Consider the following 15,444-nt stretch of genomic DNA (forward strand, 5'->3'; position numbering starts at 1 on the left):
ATCCATCGGTCCTGCCTGCATGTCTGTCTATCTCCCGTTCTGGATCAAAGTGTCTCCTAAATATAAAATCTAATGTAAGTGTCTGTGTGTAGAAGCTGAAGCACACGGAGAGTGACAAGCTGCAGGTGCAGATCCAAGCCTACCTGGACAACGTGTTTGACGTGGGCGCCCTGCTGGAGGACGCCGAGACCAAGAACGCCGCGCTGGAGCGGGTGGAGGAGCTGGAGGAGAACATGTCACATGTGAGAAGAAACGACAACCACGCACAGACGTACTGTCTCTATCCAATAACACTCTGACTCCCTACAGGAGACTCTTTGCCACCCTACCTTTTTGATAACTCACTCCGCCGTCCCTTCTATCTGAATCCTCAGTCACTCGTTCAGTGACTTGGCATCCATCCATTTCTCTCCATGCATTTATTCGTTGACACGTTCACTACAAACACTCAGTCTGCGTTATACGTGTCATGTGATCTGACGGAACCCCCCTTGTCGACCTTTGCTCCCCCAGATGACGGAGAAGCTGCAGGACACGGAGAACGAGGCCATGTCCAAGATCGTGGAGCTGGAGAAACAGCTGATGACGCGCAACAAGGAGCTCGACGCCGTCCGGGTGAGACTTGAGACTTTACTCGCTCTACTCCCTCAATCGGTAGGGGAGAGGAGTTAGTGACGTTGACGGCATCGAGATCCTAGAAGTAAAGTGGTCGCCCCCCCCCCGACCAAGACGGACGGTTCTTTAGTCATGTTGCTGGGATGCCAGTGTCCATTCTACTTTTTCTTTATGTAATTCTATGGCTGACGGACACAGGTTGATCATCCTCTGATCTGCGTGCAATGCAGTAACACGTCTGTCTGTTTCCTGCCCTCCCCCCACCCAGGAGGTGTACAAGGATGCCAACTCGCAGGTGCACACGCTGCGGCGGATGGTGAAGGAGAAGGACGAGGCCATCCAGAGGCAGTGCAACCTGGAGAAGAAGATCCACGAGCTGGAGAAGCAGGGCACCATGACGGTCCAGAAGAAGGGCGACGGGGACATCTCCATCCTGACCTCGCCGCCCGCCCCCGGGGGCCCGCTGGTGGCCGGATTTGAGGGTGTACCAGGGGGCTATAACGGGGGTGCGGTCAGCCCGATGGGGTCGAATGGGATCCCGGGGATGCCCGCGCCGCCCCCTCCTCCTCCCCCACCACCTGTGCCTGGTAGGTGGAATTCCGAGTCCAGACCAGTTCCGGCTTAGCTTACTGTTTAGTCACAGATGGTAGCGAAGCAGTCTGGACTGCTAGTTGCTAGTTTCACAACATGCCCTTTCATTTTTACTGTCCTATTTTCTTGAGTGGAATTTAATGTAACGGTATGCCTTTAGCCCAAGCTGTTCCAGCTCTGGCATTTGAGTTGTAACATAAACAGACACAGAGGCAGAGCTGGGGAAGCCAGCAGAGAGAGAAAGCGAGAGCAGAGCAGTCACACGAGAGGAGTTTGTACTCTGCTGATTGAGTCTCAATGGAAGACAGCACTTGGCATGCTGTCATCTCAATTCCACGCTTACTTTCTCTCTCTTGTTCCCTCTGCTCCTGTTTGTTCATCTTCTCCTCTATTTCGCTCCCTCTATTCCAGTGCCAAATGGGCCATTGGCTGGCCTCGCTGCTCCTCCCCCTCCCCCGCCGCCCCCGCCTCCCCTGGCCCTATGACGGCGTCTGCCCCCCCCCCGCCCCCTCCTCCACCCCCCATGGCCCCACCGCTGCCCGGCTGTGGATCCCCCACTGTCATCTTCAACTCAGGGTTAGCAGGTAAGGTCATCCCACCCAGACGCCGCCTGCGTGTGAGACTGAATACGTCTCAAATGGCACCCTATTCCCTTTGTAGTGGATGTGGAGGAATCACGCTGGACCAGACAATGAAAGATGGGTTTTCCCGATACGCTTTTGTTCTGTTACAGTTTTTTTGTTATCGCTTTGGTGCATTTTCAAAACTGTTAATGCAATACTCCAAACTGCTAACACTTATTCAAAACCTTTTTATTTTGCATTCATTTTGTTTGGTGACATCTTTCACCAAACAACCATTGATCCCAAAAATATGTTTATATAATTTCTATCCCATGTGTGGTCAAAAGGTGAGATTATTACAAATTTTCATTGATGCGAAAATATATTGTTCAGATGTAATTACAACATAGGTGTCCTGTATTAAAATGAAACAAATGAAAGAAAGAAACAAAGTTTTGCAGCCTCAAGCCTGTCTTGAGAATTTGGCCATAGGTTCTCATCAACATTGCAATAAACGTCCTCATTGTTCATGCACCTGGAGTGGAGAAAAACCTTTTGGCATGGCGAATCATTGCATGCCTCATCCATGGCCTGGAGGGGATCATGTGCAATGTGAAACGTATTTTTAGATGAAACACTGATTTAAGTTTGGTGAAAAAATGACCTATGTTTTTGTGTGTTGTACTTAGTCAATTTAAAATGTGCTTAGAGTTTTAAAACTGCCTTTTCGATTATCTGGTTTGAGTTTTGTACTAAACGTTTTGAACTTTCCTACTTGTGAAAATCGCACCAACGCAATTGAAGAAAACTGTAATGTATGTTAATGGTATCGGCTATCAGTGATCATCACAATTGTAATCTTTTTTGGTATGTTTGTGAACCGTCATTATCAAGTGTTAATCATTTGCAGTATTTTATCAGACCTTATCATAATACGGTGCATTCAGAAAGTATTCCGACCCCTGGACTTTTTCCACTTTTTGTTACGTTACAGCCTTATTCTAAATTTGATTAAATAGTTTTTTCCCTCATCAATCTACACACAAAACCCATGATGGAAAAAGCAAAAACAGGCTTATAGAAATGTTTGCAAAAGTATTTATTTACAGAAGTTTTCAGATCCTTTGCTATGAGACTCGAAAATAGCTCAGGTGCATCCTGTTTCCATTGATCATCCATGAGATGTTTCTACAATGTGATTTACCTGTGGTAAATTCAATTGATATGACATGATTTGGAAAGCCACACACCTGTCTTTGTAAGGTCCACCAGTTGACAGTGCATGTCTGAGCAAAAAAACAATCCATGAGGTCGAAGGAATTGTCTGTCGAGCTCCGAGACAGGATTGTGTCGAGGAAGGGTACCAAAAAATGTCAGCAGCATTTAAGTAAAAGGCACATAACAGCCCGTTTGGAGTTTGCCAAAAGGCAACTAAAGGACTCAGACCATGAGAAACAACATTCTCTGGTTTAATGAAACCAAGATTGAACTCTTTGGCCTGAATGTCAAGTGTAACGTCTGGAGGAAACCTGGCACCATCCCTACGGTGAAGCATGGTGGTGGCAGCATCATGCTGTGGGGATGTGGGAGACTAGTCAGGATCAAGGGAAAGATGAACAGAGCACAGTACAGAGAGGTCCTTGATGAAAACCTGCTCCAGAGCGCTCAGGACCTCAGACTGGGGTGAAGGTTCACCTTCCAACAGGGCAACGACCCTGAGCAACAGCCAAGTCAATGCAGGAGTGGCTTCGGGACAAGTCTCTGAATGTCTGAGTGGCCCAACCAGAGCCCGGACTTGAACCTGATCGAACATCTCTGAAGAGACCTGAAAATAGCTATGCAGCAATGCTCCCCATCCAACCTGACAGAGCTTGAGAGGATCTGCAGAGAAGAATGGAAGAAACTCTCCAAATGCAGGTGTGCCAAGCTTGTAGCGTCATACCCAAGAAGAGGTAATCGCTGCCAAAGGTGCTTCAACAAAGTACTGAGTAAAGGGTCTGAGTACTTACGTAAATGTGATATTTCCGTTTTTTGTTTTTTGAAAATGTGCAAACATTTCTAAAAACCTGTTTTTGCTTTGTCATTATGGGGTATTGTGTGTAAATTGATGAGGGGGGGGAAACTATTTAATCCATTTAGAATAAGGCTGTAACATAACAAAATATGAAAAAAAGTCAAGGGGTCTGAGTAATTTCTGAATGCACACCATGTGCTTTCCAATGCTTCTAAATTCACAATTTTATGTTGCCTTATCAACTTGAGCCAAGCCTCCTGATATCCTTTAGGCCTTTTGAACCCTGCCGATATTTACAGTATCACTGTGTCTGATGCTGTTTACTCACCGCAATTTCAAGCTGCTTGACTTCCTGGATATCAGGGTGTGGATATCATGGGTGACTCAGAGCGGATGTGACGGCTAGTCAGGCGTCTTCTGACTCACTGACTTGGCCTCCCCCTTAACCTATCATTCATTGTGTGTCACTGGGTCTGTACTCACTGCAGACTTTGACCAGTTGAGACAAAGATACAATGTGACACAAGATCATTCCAGAATTTGACCTTTAACCTTGAATATGACTCTTGATCTGAAGCCTTAATTCAGTATATGACAGCACTAGCATTAGTACACTTTCAGCTGTGAAGCTTGTTTTGTATGATTTATTATCTTACTAATCTTTCTCTCCTTAATAATGATTTCTCTGGTTGTTTTTCTCTATCTTGTTTTCTGCCAACCAGAGGGACCCATCAAACTGTTCTGTAGGTTTTTTTCTGTCATGTGGTTGTGTTTTCACTGTTCCTCCTCTCCTGAGTATTTGGAAATGGTATTTTTAGTCATAACACCAAACGTGAAGACAAGACACACACACACACACACACACACACACACACACACACACAGGAGGAATGTCTGCATAGAAATGGCCATTTATGCCCTATGATTTTTTTAGTCTAGCCAAGCATGAAATTGGACTCTTTTGTTTCATGCATTCTCTTTAAATTCTCTTGCGACTGTTTGCAGACTCCCCCAAAATATTCTTAATTCTTCACAGCTGTACTGTAGAAGGCTTGAGCCCACCAAAATATGAAACAACAGTCTATCCACAAAACAAGGACCACAGGACATGGAGTTCTAGTTGGGATCATTTGTCATCATTCTGGGATCCTGAACTGCTGGGGTCTTTAGCCTGTTACACATAATGGGACGAGACAAAATACAGTACAATCTGTCTTACTTAGTCTTGACTGATGGGAAAGCACTGAAAATGCCACATTTCCAACTCCTGCACGGTCTCCATACTTGTATTCTACCATGTGCGTGTGTGATTTATTGTAATGTCAGGAAGTGTCTGTTGTTGCATGCTCAAACACATTGACGTGCCACTGCAGGTAGGCTGGTATTGATAACAAGATAGGAGAGTGTTGCGCAAGCCTGGAATGCCCTGGTTGTCACAATCTCCAATCCTGATCCTTATCGCTAGGCTCCACGGTACCTCTGTCTGTCTGTGTGCTTGAGAGGTTACCCGGGGAGAGGCAGTCAATCTGGGTTTATATACTCCGTATGGCCATAATCTTTGTCTATATAAACACAATATGCCACTGTGCCAGGGATGACAACCCTAGCCATATGCACATTCAATATCATAGCTAACTCAATTTGGTGTCCCCCAAGGCACTATTCTGGGCCCGCTACTGAACAGTATGTCTTGGTTAAATGAAGGTTAAATCAATAAACTAGTGGCTATGGCTAGCAGTAAAGAGCTAGCCAGAGACCATCATGCCCTGCTGTAGAAGTGGCTGTAGAGCACATCTCCATCTCTCTCAGGCGGGATTTCATTAAATGGGCTCTTAAGATGAGACCGACGGCCAGTCTCAGCCTATTTATCTATCTACGGAGGGAGGCATATCCATGTGTGTCACCACCACCAGTCACTGATAGGACTGTGTGTGTCCAAAATGCCACCCGTATTCCCTATATAGTGCACCCTATTTCCTATATAGTGCAGTGGAGGCTGCTGAGGGGAGAACGGCTCATAGTAATGACTGGAATGGAGTCAATGGAATGGTATCAACCATGTGTTTGATACCACTCCATTGACTCCATTCCAGCCATTATTATGAGCCGTCTCCCCCTCACCAGCCTCCACTGATCTTGTGCACTTCTTTTGTAGTACTAAAAGTAGTGAACTACATAGTGAATAGGGCACCATTTGGGATCCATGCAGCCTATGTCTATCCTTCATCACACGATGTGTGCACTGTGTGTTTGTGAGAGCGATGACAGAGAGAGGTAGATGGTGTGTTTGCTGACTTATTCCTCTGTGTTCCGGTGCAGCCGTGAAGATTAAGAAGCCCATCAAGACCAAGTTCCGTTTGCCGGTGTTCAACTGGGTGGCACTGAAGCCCAACCAAATCAACGGCACCGTGTTCAACGAGATCGACGACGAGAGGATACTGGAGGTAGGGAACCGTCCACTCACCCCCACGTATATGCACTTCACACTTCGACCTTCTCTAAACGCTATGTTGGTCTTCTGTACTTCAAAACAACATGTAGGCTACTCACCACAGGGTTGCTTAGGATTCAAACCTTCTCACTTGAAGTGTGTTTTCAACCTCAGGACCTGAACGTGGATGAGTTTGAGGAGATGTTCAAGACGAAAGCCCAGGGCCCGGCCATCGACTTGGCCGTGAGCAAGACCAAGATCATCCAGAAGGGTCCCAACAAGGTGGCGCTGCTGGACGCCAACCGGGCCAAGAACATGGCCATCACCCTGAGGAAAGTGGGCAAGGCCCCCGAGGAGATCTGCAAGGCCATTCAGCTGTAAGACGTCATGGACTCCGCAACACGACCTAGTGGTCTTCTTAATCTATGTATCACTGCAAATGAGGGTTTTGTTTGTGTGTGTGTCTGTATAGCAATAGCGTCTGTGTGCATGTCTGTGTCTCCAGTCCGTGTTTGCCTGTGCCTCCACACAGCGCGCATTTCTGTGTCTAATAACCGACATCACCTGCGTGTCCCCCCCACCCCCCTCCCGTCAGGTTTGACCTGCGCACCCTGTCGGTGGACTACGTGGAGTGTCTGATGCGCTTCCTGCCCACGGAGAACGAGGTGAAGATCATGCGTCAGTACGAGAAGGAGCGGAAGCCCGTGGAGGCTCTGACGGACGAGGACCGCTTCATGATGCACTTCAGCAAGATCGAGCGGCTCATGCAGAAGATGACCATCATGGCCTTCATAGGCAACTTCTGCGAGAGCGTTCAGATGCTGACACCGGTGAGGCTGTCTTAGGGCTTACCTGATATGATTGAGGTTATATGTGACGGGAGAGGAGGATTCGGTCTTCGGCCCTGTATACACTCAAGTTGTGCAACTGATGTACAACGCTTTTGGGTTTTGTGATACAACGGGGTGTTTTCTGCACACCAAAAAATTACACAAGCATCGTGTGAACATTTTTGTGCAAACCAACTAGGGCTGGGCGATATGTCCAAAATACCATATCAAATTTTTGACTGTATTTGATGTTTTAGAATAATACAAGTTCTAACTTTGCTTTATGAGTAGTGTGACCCTAGGGTGGCAACACATACCAAAAATAATTTCCTGCATTTTCATTCATTTCTGCATTTCCAGCACTCATTTGAGGTCATTTCCACACTGCCACGTAGGCCTGCACGATTTGGGCAAAAAATCAAGGCCATATTTTTAACCAAATGTTGCAGTTGCGATTTGACTTGCGATTTACAGCAAAACACTTGGGTGAACTGTTGGAATCATGGAAATAGAATGATTATTCTAATTCTATATAAATGTATAGTGGGCACTTTGAATGCAGTGTTTGACATGACAACGAATGAAAATGCCAGGGAGGAGTTATTGTGACTGGATAGGAACCAAAGTGTTGGTCAGTGTTTCTTAGGGGACCCTACCGGTTTAGCTACATTAAATGTTTCTTCATGTAGCCAACATATTCATGCTTCCTTCGCCTATTCCTCTTTGATTTAGAAGATAATGTTGCACAAACAATATGCTGATTTAGGCCTATACCATCACTGGTATCAGTCTGTATAGTTAGCTAGCTCAGTACATTTATTAGACCGCTAACTAGCGATTAACATTAGCAGTAACGCGATTTACTTAAAACTTGCTAAGAAAAGACAAACTAGCTGTTTGCAGATATAAGAAACACAAAATAATAGTGTAATTATAGAACCCTTTACATTAAGAAGCAAAGTGGAAACAACATTGTCATCAGCATTATTGCATTGACCATGCAAACTGAACGAAAGCGTCTCGTGGTCAAGCAACATCAAACACTCTCCTTGAGTGATAGGGGGCCGGGCTAGGTCTGTGTAGAAAGTGGTATGGAGAGAGATGACTCACTTGTATTTATTTAACCAGGTAAGTTAACTGAGAACAGATTGTCGCTTAAAGCAACGACCTGGGGGACAGTTACAGAGGAGAGGAAGGTGGATGAATGAGCCCATTGGAAAGTTGGGGATGATTAGGTGTATATCATGGTATGAAGACCAGATTTGGAATTTAGCCAGGACACAGGGTTAACACCCCTGCTCTTTAAATAAGTGGCATGGGATATTTAGTGACCACAGAAAGTCAGGTCACCCATTTAATGTCCCATCCAAAAGACACCACCCTACAAAGGGCAACGTCCCCAATAACTGTCCTGGGGCATTGGAGATATATTTTAGACCAGAGGAAAGAGTGCCTCCTACTGGCCCACCAACCACTTCCAGCAGCATCTGGTCTCCCATCCAGGGACCAACCCTGCTTAGTTTCAGAAGCAAGCCAACAGTGGGATGCAGGGTGGTATGATGCTGGCCCAAGTAGCAGTGTAAACTTAAAAAATGTACGTTACACACGGCATATCACATTTAACAAACCAAAAATTCAAATAACGTTATAGAAGGTAAAGTAAAAACCCAAACCGGTCTGTGCATTAATACCGGTATATAGTAAAATACAGTATACCGCCCGGCCCTAGGACCAACTCTCCATTGTATCATAAATATATCAGTCGTATCACAACCATTGTCAAATGTGTTGTAGATCAGTTGTACAACCTGAGTGTGTACAGGGCCTTCTTTAGTTTGACTTATTCTCCTCTTGTCTGACTTTTGTTCTACTTCCTTCTTTCTTATTTTTTTTTAAAGCAACTTCATGCGATCATCGCAGCATCTGTGTCAATAAAATCCTCACAGAAACTCAAGAAAATTCTAGAGGTAAGCGACCAATAACAGATTTCTTTGCATCGAAAATATTCCGTGCTGATTTTTTGTTGTTTGAAATACTGTTCCTGGCTGCCTTCTGTGTTGATGTTCCAGTGCTGTTGTTTCCCCCACAGATTATCTTGGCTCTCGGAAACTACATGAACAGCAGTAAAAGGGGAGCGGTATACGGTTTTAAACTACAAAGTTTAGATTTGGTAAGAGATTTTCTCTCCCATCCTAAATGTATTGCTAGTGCATAACGTGGTTCAGGATTGTCATTGGCCACATCCCAAATTGCACACTATTCCCTATTTAGTGCACTACTTTGAACCACAGCCCTAATGGGCCCATGTCGAAAGTAGTGCATTACAAAGGGAATAGGGTTCCGTTTTGGGGCGTAATTATCTTCGCACGCCTTTTTAAATCCTCTAATTCCCCCAGCTACTAGACACCAAGTCGACGGACCGGAAAATGACACTGCTGCACTACATAGCCAACGTGGTGAAGGAGAAATACCAGCAGGTCAATCTGTTCTACAACGAACTGCATTACGTGGAGAAGGCCGCAGCAGGTACGATTCACAATATGGCCTCGTGATATTACAGTGAAAGGGCTGATGCTAAATCAGAACCTAGGCTGCACCCTATTTCCTACATAGTGCGCTACTTTTGACCAGAGCCCTATGGGCCCTGGTCTAAAATAGTGCACTATATGTGGAATAGGGGTGCCATTTGGGACGCTTGCCTAAGTCATTGGGTTGTAGCCGATCTTTGGTCCGCAGACAATTCTGTTGCACTGCGCCTTCAGTCATCTGCCGTTTTGTGCTACAACGGACTGTGATGTCGTTCTCTTGCTGAGGAATTGACACCTCCAAGCTGGGTGTTACTCTGAAGAGCTGTGCTGTAAACTCACTGAGGTATGGCCCTCCCTGATTTGAACAGTATCCAATTGTGTGTGTGTGTCTGCGTGCTATCTCAGTGTCGTTAGAGAACGTTCTGCTGGATGTGAAGGAGCTCCAGCGGGGAATGGACCTGACCAAGAGAGAGTACAGCATGCACGGTCACAACACCATGCTCAAAGACTTCATCACACACAACGAGGGCAAGCTGAAAAAGCTGCAGGACGACGCCAAGATCGCACAGGTAAATCTCCTCTCACCGAATTGATTTTGTGCCAAACTAATACAGCGACTTTAATAAAGGTTTTAGTTCAGGACTAAGTTTAATCTGGGTCTGAGAAACTGGCCTTATATGTTTGACAGGATGAACTTACGATTGGCATATGTAACAGATGTTTCGATGCTAAAGAACGTCGAAGGGAAATCACGAATGCAAAATGTGCAATTTTTTCTCTCTCACAGGATGCCTTCGACGAGGCGGTCAAATTCTTCGGCGAGAATTCCAAAACGACGCCCCCGTCTGTGTTCTTCCCGGTGTTTGTGCGCTTCGTCAAGGCCTACAGGGTGAGACTAATGTCCCAAGCCCCCCCACCTGCTCCTGACCAACCCTCATCCCTGTTCCCCCAGCTGTGGAAACACCTCAGTCTAAGGCTCAGTCTAAGTGTGTCTGTGTGTGTTCTTTCAGCAAGCGGAGGAGGACAACGAGCAGAAGAAGAGAGCGGAGCAGATGATGATAGAGAAACGTCTGGAGCAGGAGGCCATGATGGACCAGGAGGACAAGAAGGTAACCTCTCCTCCCTCATCTATATCTCTCTCTCTCCCTCCCTCCCTCCTCACCCACTTCCTATAAGATAAACTACCCCTTCCCCCCTCTCACCCTTTCTCCCTCTCTCTTTCCCTCTCCTTCCTCATCCTCTTCCTATAATTTAAGCTTATCTTTCTCTCACAGCTCTACTTGTCTCTCCTTCCCCTAACTCTGCCCCCTCCCGCTCTCCCTCCTCCCCCACCTGCTGGTGGGGCAGCTATATTAGGTACTGCAGACACCTAGTGTATCACATAAAGTCCAGATAAGCCACTATATATAACCAGTAAACATAAACTGTTAGTAAACCAACCAGGAAATATAGACGGTATATATAATATATGTAGAACCTTTCCAATGGACACATTAGAGTGACAGCTACGGCTCTAGGTTTTATAGAGCTATAAAGTGTCACACACGGACACCCTAATGCTGTTTGAATAGTCGAAAAAGGCGCCTGTGATTTGACTGTGTGCGTACGTACGTCCGGGTGTGTGTGTGTGTGTGTGTGTGGTCTCCCCACCAGTCTCCGTCCCATAAGAACACCCGGGGCAGGAGTCAGCAGCAGGAGGTGATAGCTGAGCTGAGGAAGAAGCAGGTGAAGGATACGGGCAGCCGCCACGTCTACGAGGGAAAGGACGGAGCCATCGAGGACATCATCACCGGTAAACAGGACCGGGGGCCAATCACCATCAGTTCTACAATCACCCAACATTACTTATACACATCCAAACGTACACACACACACACACACACACACACACACACACACACACACACACACACACACACACACACACACACACACACACACACACACACACACACACACACACACACACACACACACACTGGGTGTTCTGCATGCAAGTCCTCTCCTGTGCTCTAATCCAGTCTCATTCAATCATTAACATGGGCTTCTAAACCCCTAACAAGTACGTTGCCTCTGAACTATTGAAATGTTTGAACTGTCAAAGATTCGATCCTAAGGCTTTATTTAACCTTAATCATGTGTTAAAAACATGCATTGACAGTCCAGCTAACCTAACCTAGACACTTGGAGCCGGCTCAAATGTGTATACGATCATTACCTGCTCTCTGCTTTTTCAGAAATCCCCGGTTGGAAGATTCCCGAATGTCCTACTTATTCTGTACTGATTCCAGGGAATCCTCCAACCGGGGATTTCTGGAAGACCTGGGAGTTTTGTGAAAGTTCACAGAATTTTGCAGCCCTTGTAGGCCTGTAGTAGACTGTAACCCTCTATAGAATGTGTTAATGTTTCTGTGCTTCAGTCTTTTAATGCTGTACGCTGTAGGGTGTTAACTTGTTCTAAAACCCTGTAGATGTGTGCTTCTCCTTACTGTCTTGTCTTGGCTGTTGTCGTTGTTTCAATGCAGTGCTGAAGACAGTGCCCTTTACCGCCCGCACAGCCAAACGGGGCTCTCGGTTCTTCTGCGAGCCGGTTCACAATGAGGAGAGCCATTACTAAAGCTTAGAACTCTCTCTCTCTGAAAGGTTGCTGTAAATACAGTTTCTCTTCTTTCTTTCCTATCTCTCTTTCCCTGTACTCTCACTGTGTGTTGTGTGTTCCCTCTTCACTCTCTCACTCTGTGGGTGTCACTTACGTGTGTGTTTGAATGTGTGTGTGTGGGGGGGGGTGGTGTCTGTCCGCCCCTCCTATGAGGGGAGCATGAGGAGGGAGGAGTCGCTGATGTCAACTCCGTTACCCTGCATGAAGCGTGTCATCCCTGTTATATACTTTCTTATCCGTTTCTATCATCACCCATAGCAGACCATAATGTCACAGACATTTTCTTGTCGGTCAGTCAGGCCATTGATATTTGAGAAGAGTGAGAAACCAGCTCACTCTATCTGTATTAGTAATACATCCACTGAGTGTACAAAACATTATGAACACCTGCTCTTTCCATGACATAGACTGATCAGATGAATCCAGGTGGAAGCTATTATCCCTTATTGATGCCACTTGTTAAATCCACTTCAAATCAGTGTAGAGGAAGGGGAGGAGACAGGTTAAAGATGGATTTTTCAGCCTTGAGACATGGATTGTGTATGTGTGCCATTCAGAGGGTGAATGGGCCAGACAAAAGATTTAAGTGACTTTGAACTGGGTATGGTAGTAGGTGCCAGGAGCACTGGATTTGTGTCAAGAAGTGCAACGCTGAACAGTTTCCTGTGTGTGTCAAGAATAGTTCACCGCCCAAAAGACATCCAGCTAACTTGATGCAACTTTGGGAAGCATTGGAGGCAACATGGGGCCAGCATGCCCGTGGAACACTTTTGACACCTTGTAGAGTCCATGCTCCGACGGGACTGGGAGGTGCATCTCAATAGTAGGAAGGTGTTCTTCATGTTTTGTACACTCAGTGTATATCAATCAGACAGCGTGGTAAGTGCCCTCTGCTGTTAAAATAGCTGAAGTGCTTTCTAGGCCGTAGCCCAACGGATTGTCACTGACTTCCATCCAAGATGTTTATATTGCATGACATATGTTATGTTGACTAGTATTAATGCCAGTAGTTATGTGGTATAGTGTATTGTAGTTCTGCTTCAGTAGATGAAGTTTTAGTATAGTTAGTATTGTCAACATAGCACAGTAGTTTACCCTATAATTCTATAATATATTGTAAGTTAGGATGTGTTGATCTTGACTCATTTTAAAATGGCTGTGGCATTATACCTTGCTTGTGTGTCCGTCTGCCTTATAATGAAAACTAATGAGTGTCGTGTTCATCATGTATTACTGCTGCTGTTCGGGTCTCTGCATGCCACTGGCTTTCTCCTGCTTCATACCTAAAAATGTCCCCTGTTCCCAGATCCCCTATCTCTGATCCAGGGTGTTACATCTGTCTTGCTGATGCTGAGCCTTGAAATTATACGTAGCGCTCTGGACCAGAGCTACAGTTCCCCACCTTACCTTGTGCTTGGCTCAAATGCCTGGTGATGGAGCACAATCTGATCACATGACTTTCTGTGGCCTGCCAGGGCACCTTTCTAACATATTGCATGAGGTTGTATTTTCTGACACGTGGTCTTGAATGTCACATGTGCTTTGTGTGCCACTAACCTACAGCCAGATACATGAATTAGCGATTTGAAGGGAAAAGCCTCAGTATTTCTAAACATTTCCGAACAGTTTAATTTGCATCCTATCCCCATGTACCTGGCTGAATGCATGCTGTTCTTTTGGTTTTTGGTCCGTGTTCTATTCAATATTAACTTTTTTTGTTGGGAAAAAAAAAAGTTGGTTCATGATAACTATTCCAAAGTTTTAGTGCAAAGTTTGATGCTTAGCTCTATTTTTGTCATGCTGGTAGTCATTCTGCAAAGCAGCCTGAGTTTTGAGACCCAGAAAAACAAATGCTTTGGTTTGTTCTCCCTTTGTCTTAGCTTTGGCCCTCCTTAACACCTCTAGTCATGTCTTATTCTGTCCCCTGCCCCCCTATTGGCTGCTCGCTCCCACCGCTGCAAGGACACTGTGAAAACACTGGAGTGACTCCTCTGGTCACCCTGCTTCTTTAACCTCCATTTTGTCTTCTCTTCATCCATCCAGCCCTAAAGAAGAATAATATTACTAAATTTCCCAATGTCCACTCAAGGGTAAGGAATTCCTCCAATAGCACCCCTGTGGTGGTGGATGTGTCCCAGACCTGGCAAGCATCTCTCTCTTTTTTTGAACCTCCATTCCCTTTAAGTTACCTACCGCTGAGGGCTTTCCCTCAGCGGTAGGTATGTCTGAAATCAAAGAATGCAAAATTATATTTAAAATGCTCTTCATGGAAGACATTTTCAGCCTTTTTGAAATTTGTAAAACATGTTACTTCTCCATTGACAAGGCTTGTAATAAAGGGCCATCCATAGCTTGTTTTGTTTTATTGATTGTAAATCAATCAGGTCTTTTCTGTAGACCTGTTTTTGTTTTACGTCCAGATAAGTGAACGGAGTGGGGAATGTTTCTGTAGAACTCGAGCTGCTTTGCCTGACTGGCTGCCAACGCAACCAGCCTCTGGGCACATCTGAAGGCCCTGGCAAGATGATTGACACATCTTCCTCCATTCCAGGTCTTCGCAATCAGCCTTACAGGCGAGCCGACGCGGTGAGGAGGAGCGTCAGGAGACGCTTTGACGACCAGAACTTGCGGCCGGTCAACAACTCTGAAGTCGTCATTTGAAGAGGGGGAAGTGCATGTTAGGGGCGGAGGGGGAGTGATGTGGAAAGTGTAGCAGTCTCTCACTCTTAAGGACTGAAGGAGAGATGATGGGTCTGACAGGTCAGTTTTAGGGAACCTTAGACAAGCCAAGTGCCTAAAACTTACTTGTGTTCAGTTGTTGTTTTGCCTCCTGTTTGTCTGTCTTGTGATTTTTTTATTTTTTATTACTTCAAGCAATACAACTTGATCTGGCTTTAATTGTATTTTCCTTTGATATGTAAAACTGGACACAGACGTCTGTAGCAGGGATTCCTGAAAGAAGTGTAGAATGTAACGGGTCGCGGTTCCCTTAGCTGTCGAAAGGTATTCCGCCACAGGGGATGAATATGGTATTTCATAGCTAGTATCTTACTACATTCCTGGTGCTACTGCCATCACTCTTAGAAATTACACAATGTGCTCGAGTGGCACTTTAAAGAACGCATTAGCTTTTCCATTGTTACTAAAGGGCTAATGTACTTTTTAAAGGGGACATACACTATATATACAAAAGTATGTGGATTTGTCTGTTTC

The 15,444-nt window shown here is 45.5% G+C and overlaps 1 protein-coding gene across 1 annotated transcript in view; it reads left to right on the plus strand.

Moving 5' to 3' along the window:
• The window catches only part of fmnl2a (formin-like 2a), a 92,019-nt gene extending 76,895 nt beyond the window's left edge, over positions 1–15,124 (plus strand). The window contains 17 exon segments of the mRNA XM_042306336.1: positions 93–242; positions 514–615; positions 884–1,190; positions 1,648–1,682; positions 1,685–1,790; positions 6,103–6,227; positions 6,389–6,591; positions 6,810–7,044; positions 8,943–9,011; positions 9,134–9,214; positions 9,441–9,570; positions 9,978–10,141; positions 10,360–10,461; positions 10,583–10,681; positions 11,226–11,364; positions 12,098–12,215; positions 14,783–15,124. Of these exon segments, the coding sequence (XP_042162270.1) occupies positions 93–242; positions 514–615; positions 884–1,190; positions 1,648–1,682; positions 1,685–1,790; positions 6,103–6,227; positions 6,389–6,591; positions 6,810–7,044; positions 8,943–9,011; positions 9,134–9,214; positions 9,441–9,570; positions 9,978–10,141; positions 10,360–10,461; positions 10,583–10,681; positions 11,226–11,364; positions 12,098–12,189 (2,139 nt within the window). The 3' untranslated portion in view covers positions 12,190–12,215; positions 14,783–15,124.
• Positions 15,125–15,444: the final 320 nt, after the last annotated feature.

Source organism: Oncorhynchus tshawytscha, linkage group LG26, assembly GCF_018296145.1.
Source record: "Oncorhynchus tshawytscha isolate Ot180627B linkage group LG26, Otsh_v2.0, whole genome shotgun sequence".
Lineage (NCBI taxonomy): Eukaryota > Metazoa > Chordata > Actinopteri > Salmoniformes > Salmonidae > Oncorhynchus > Oncorhynchus tshawytscha.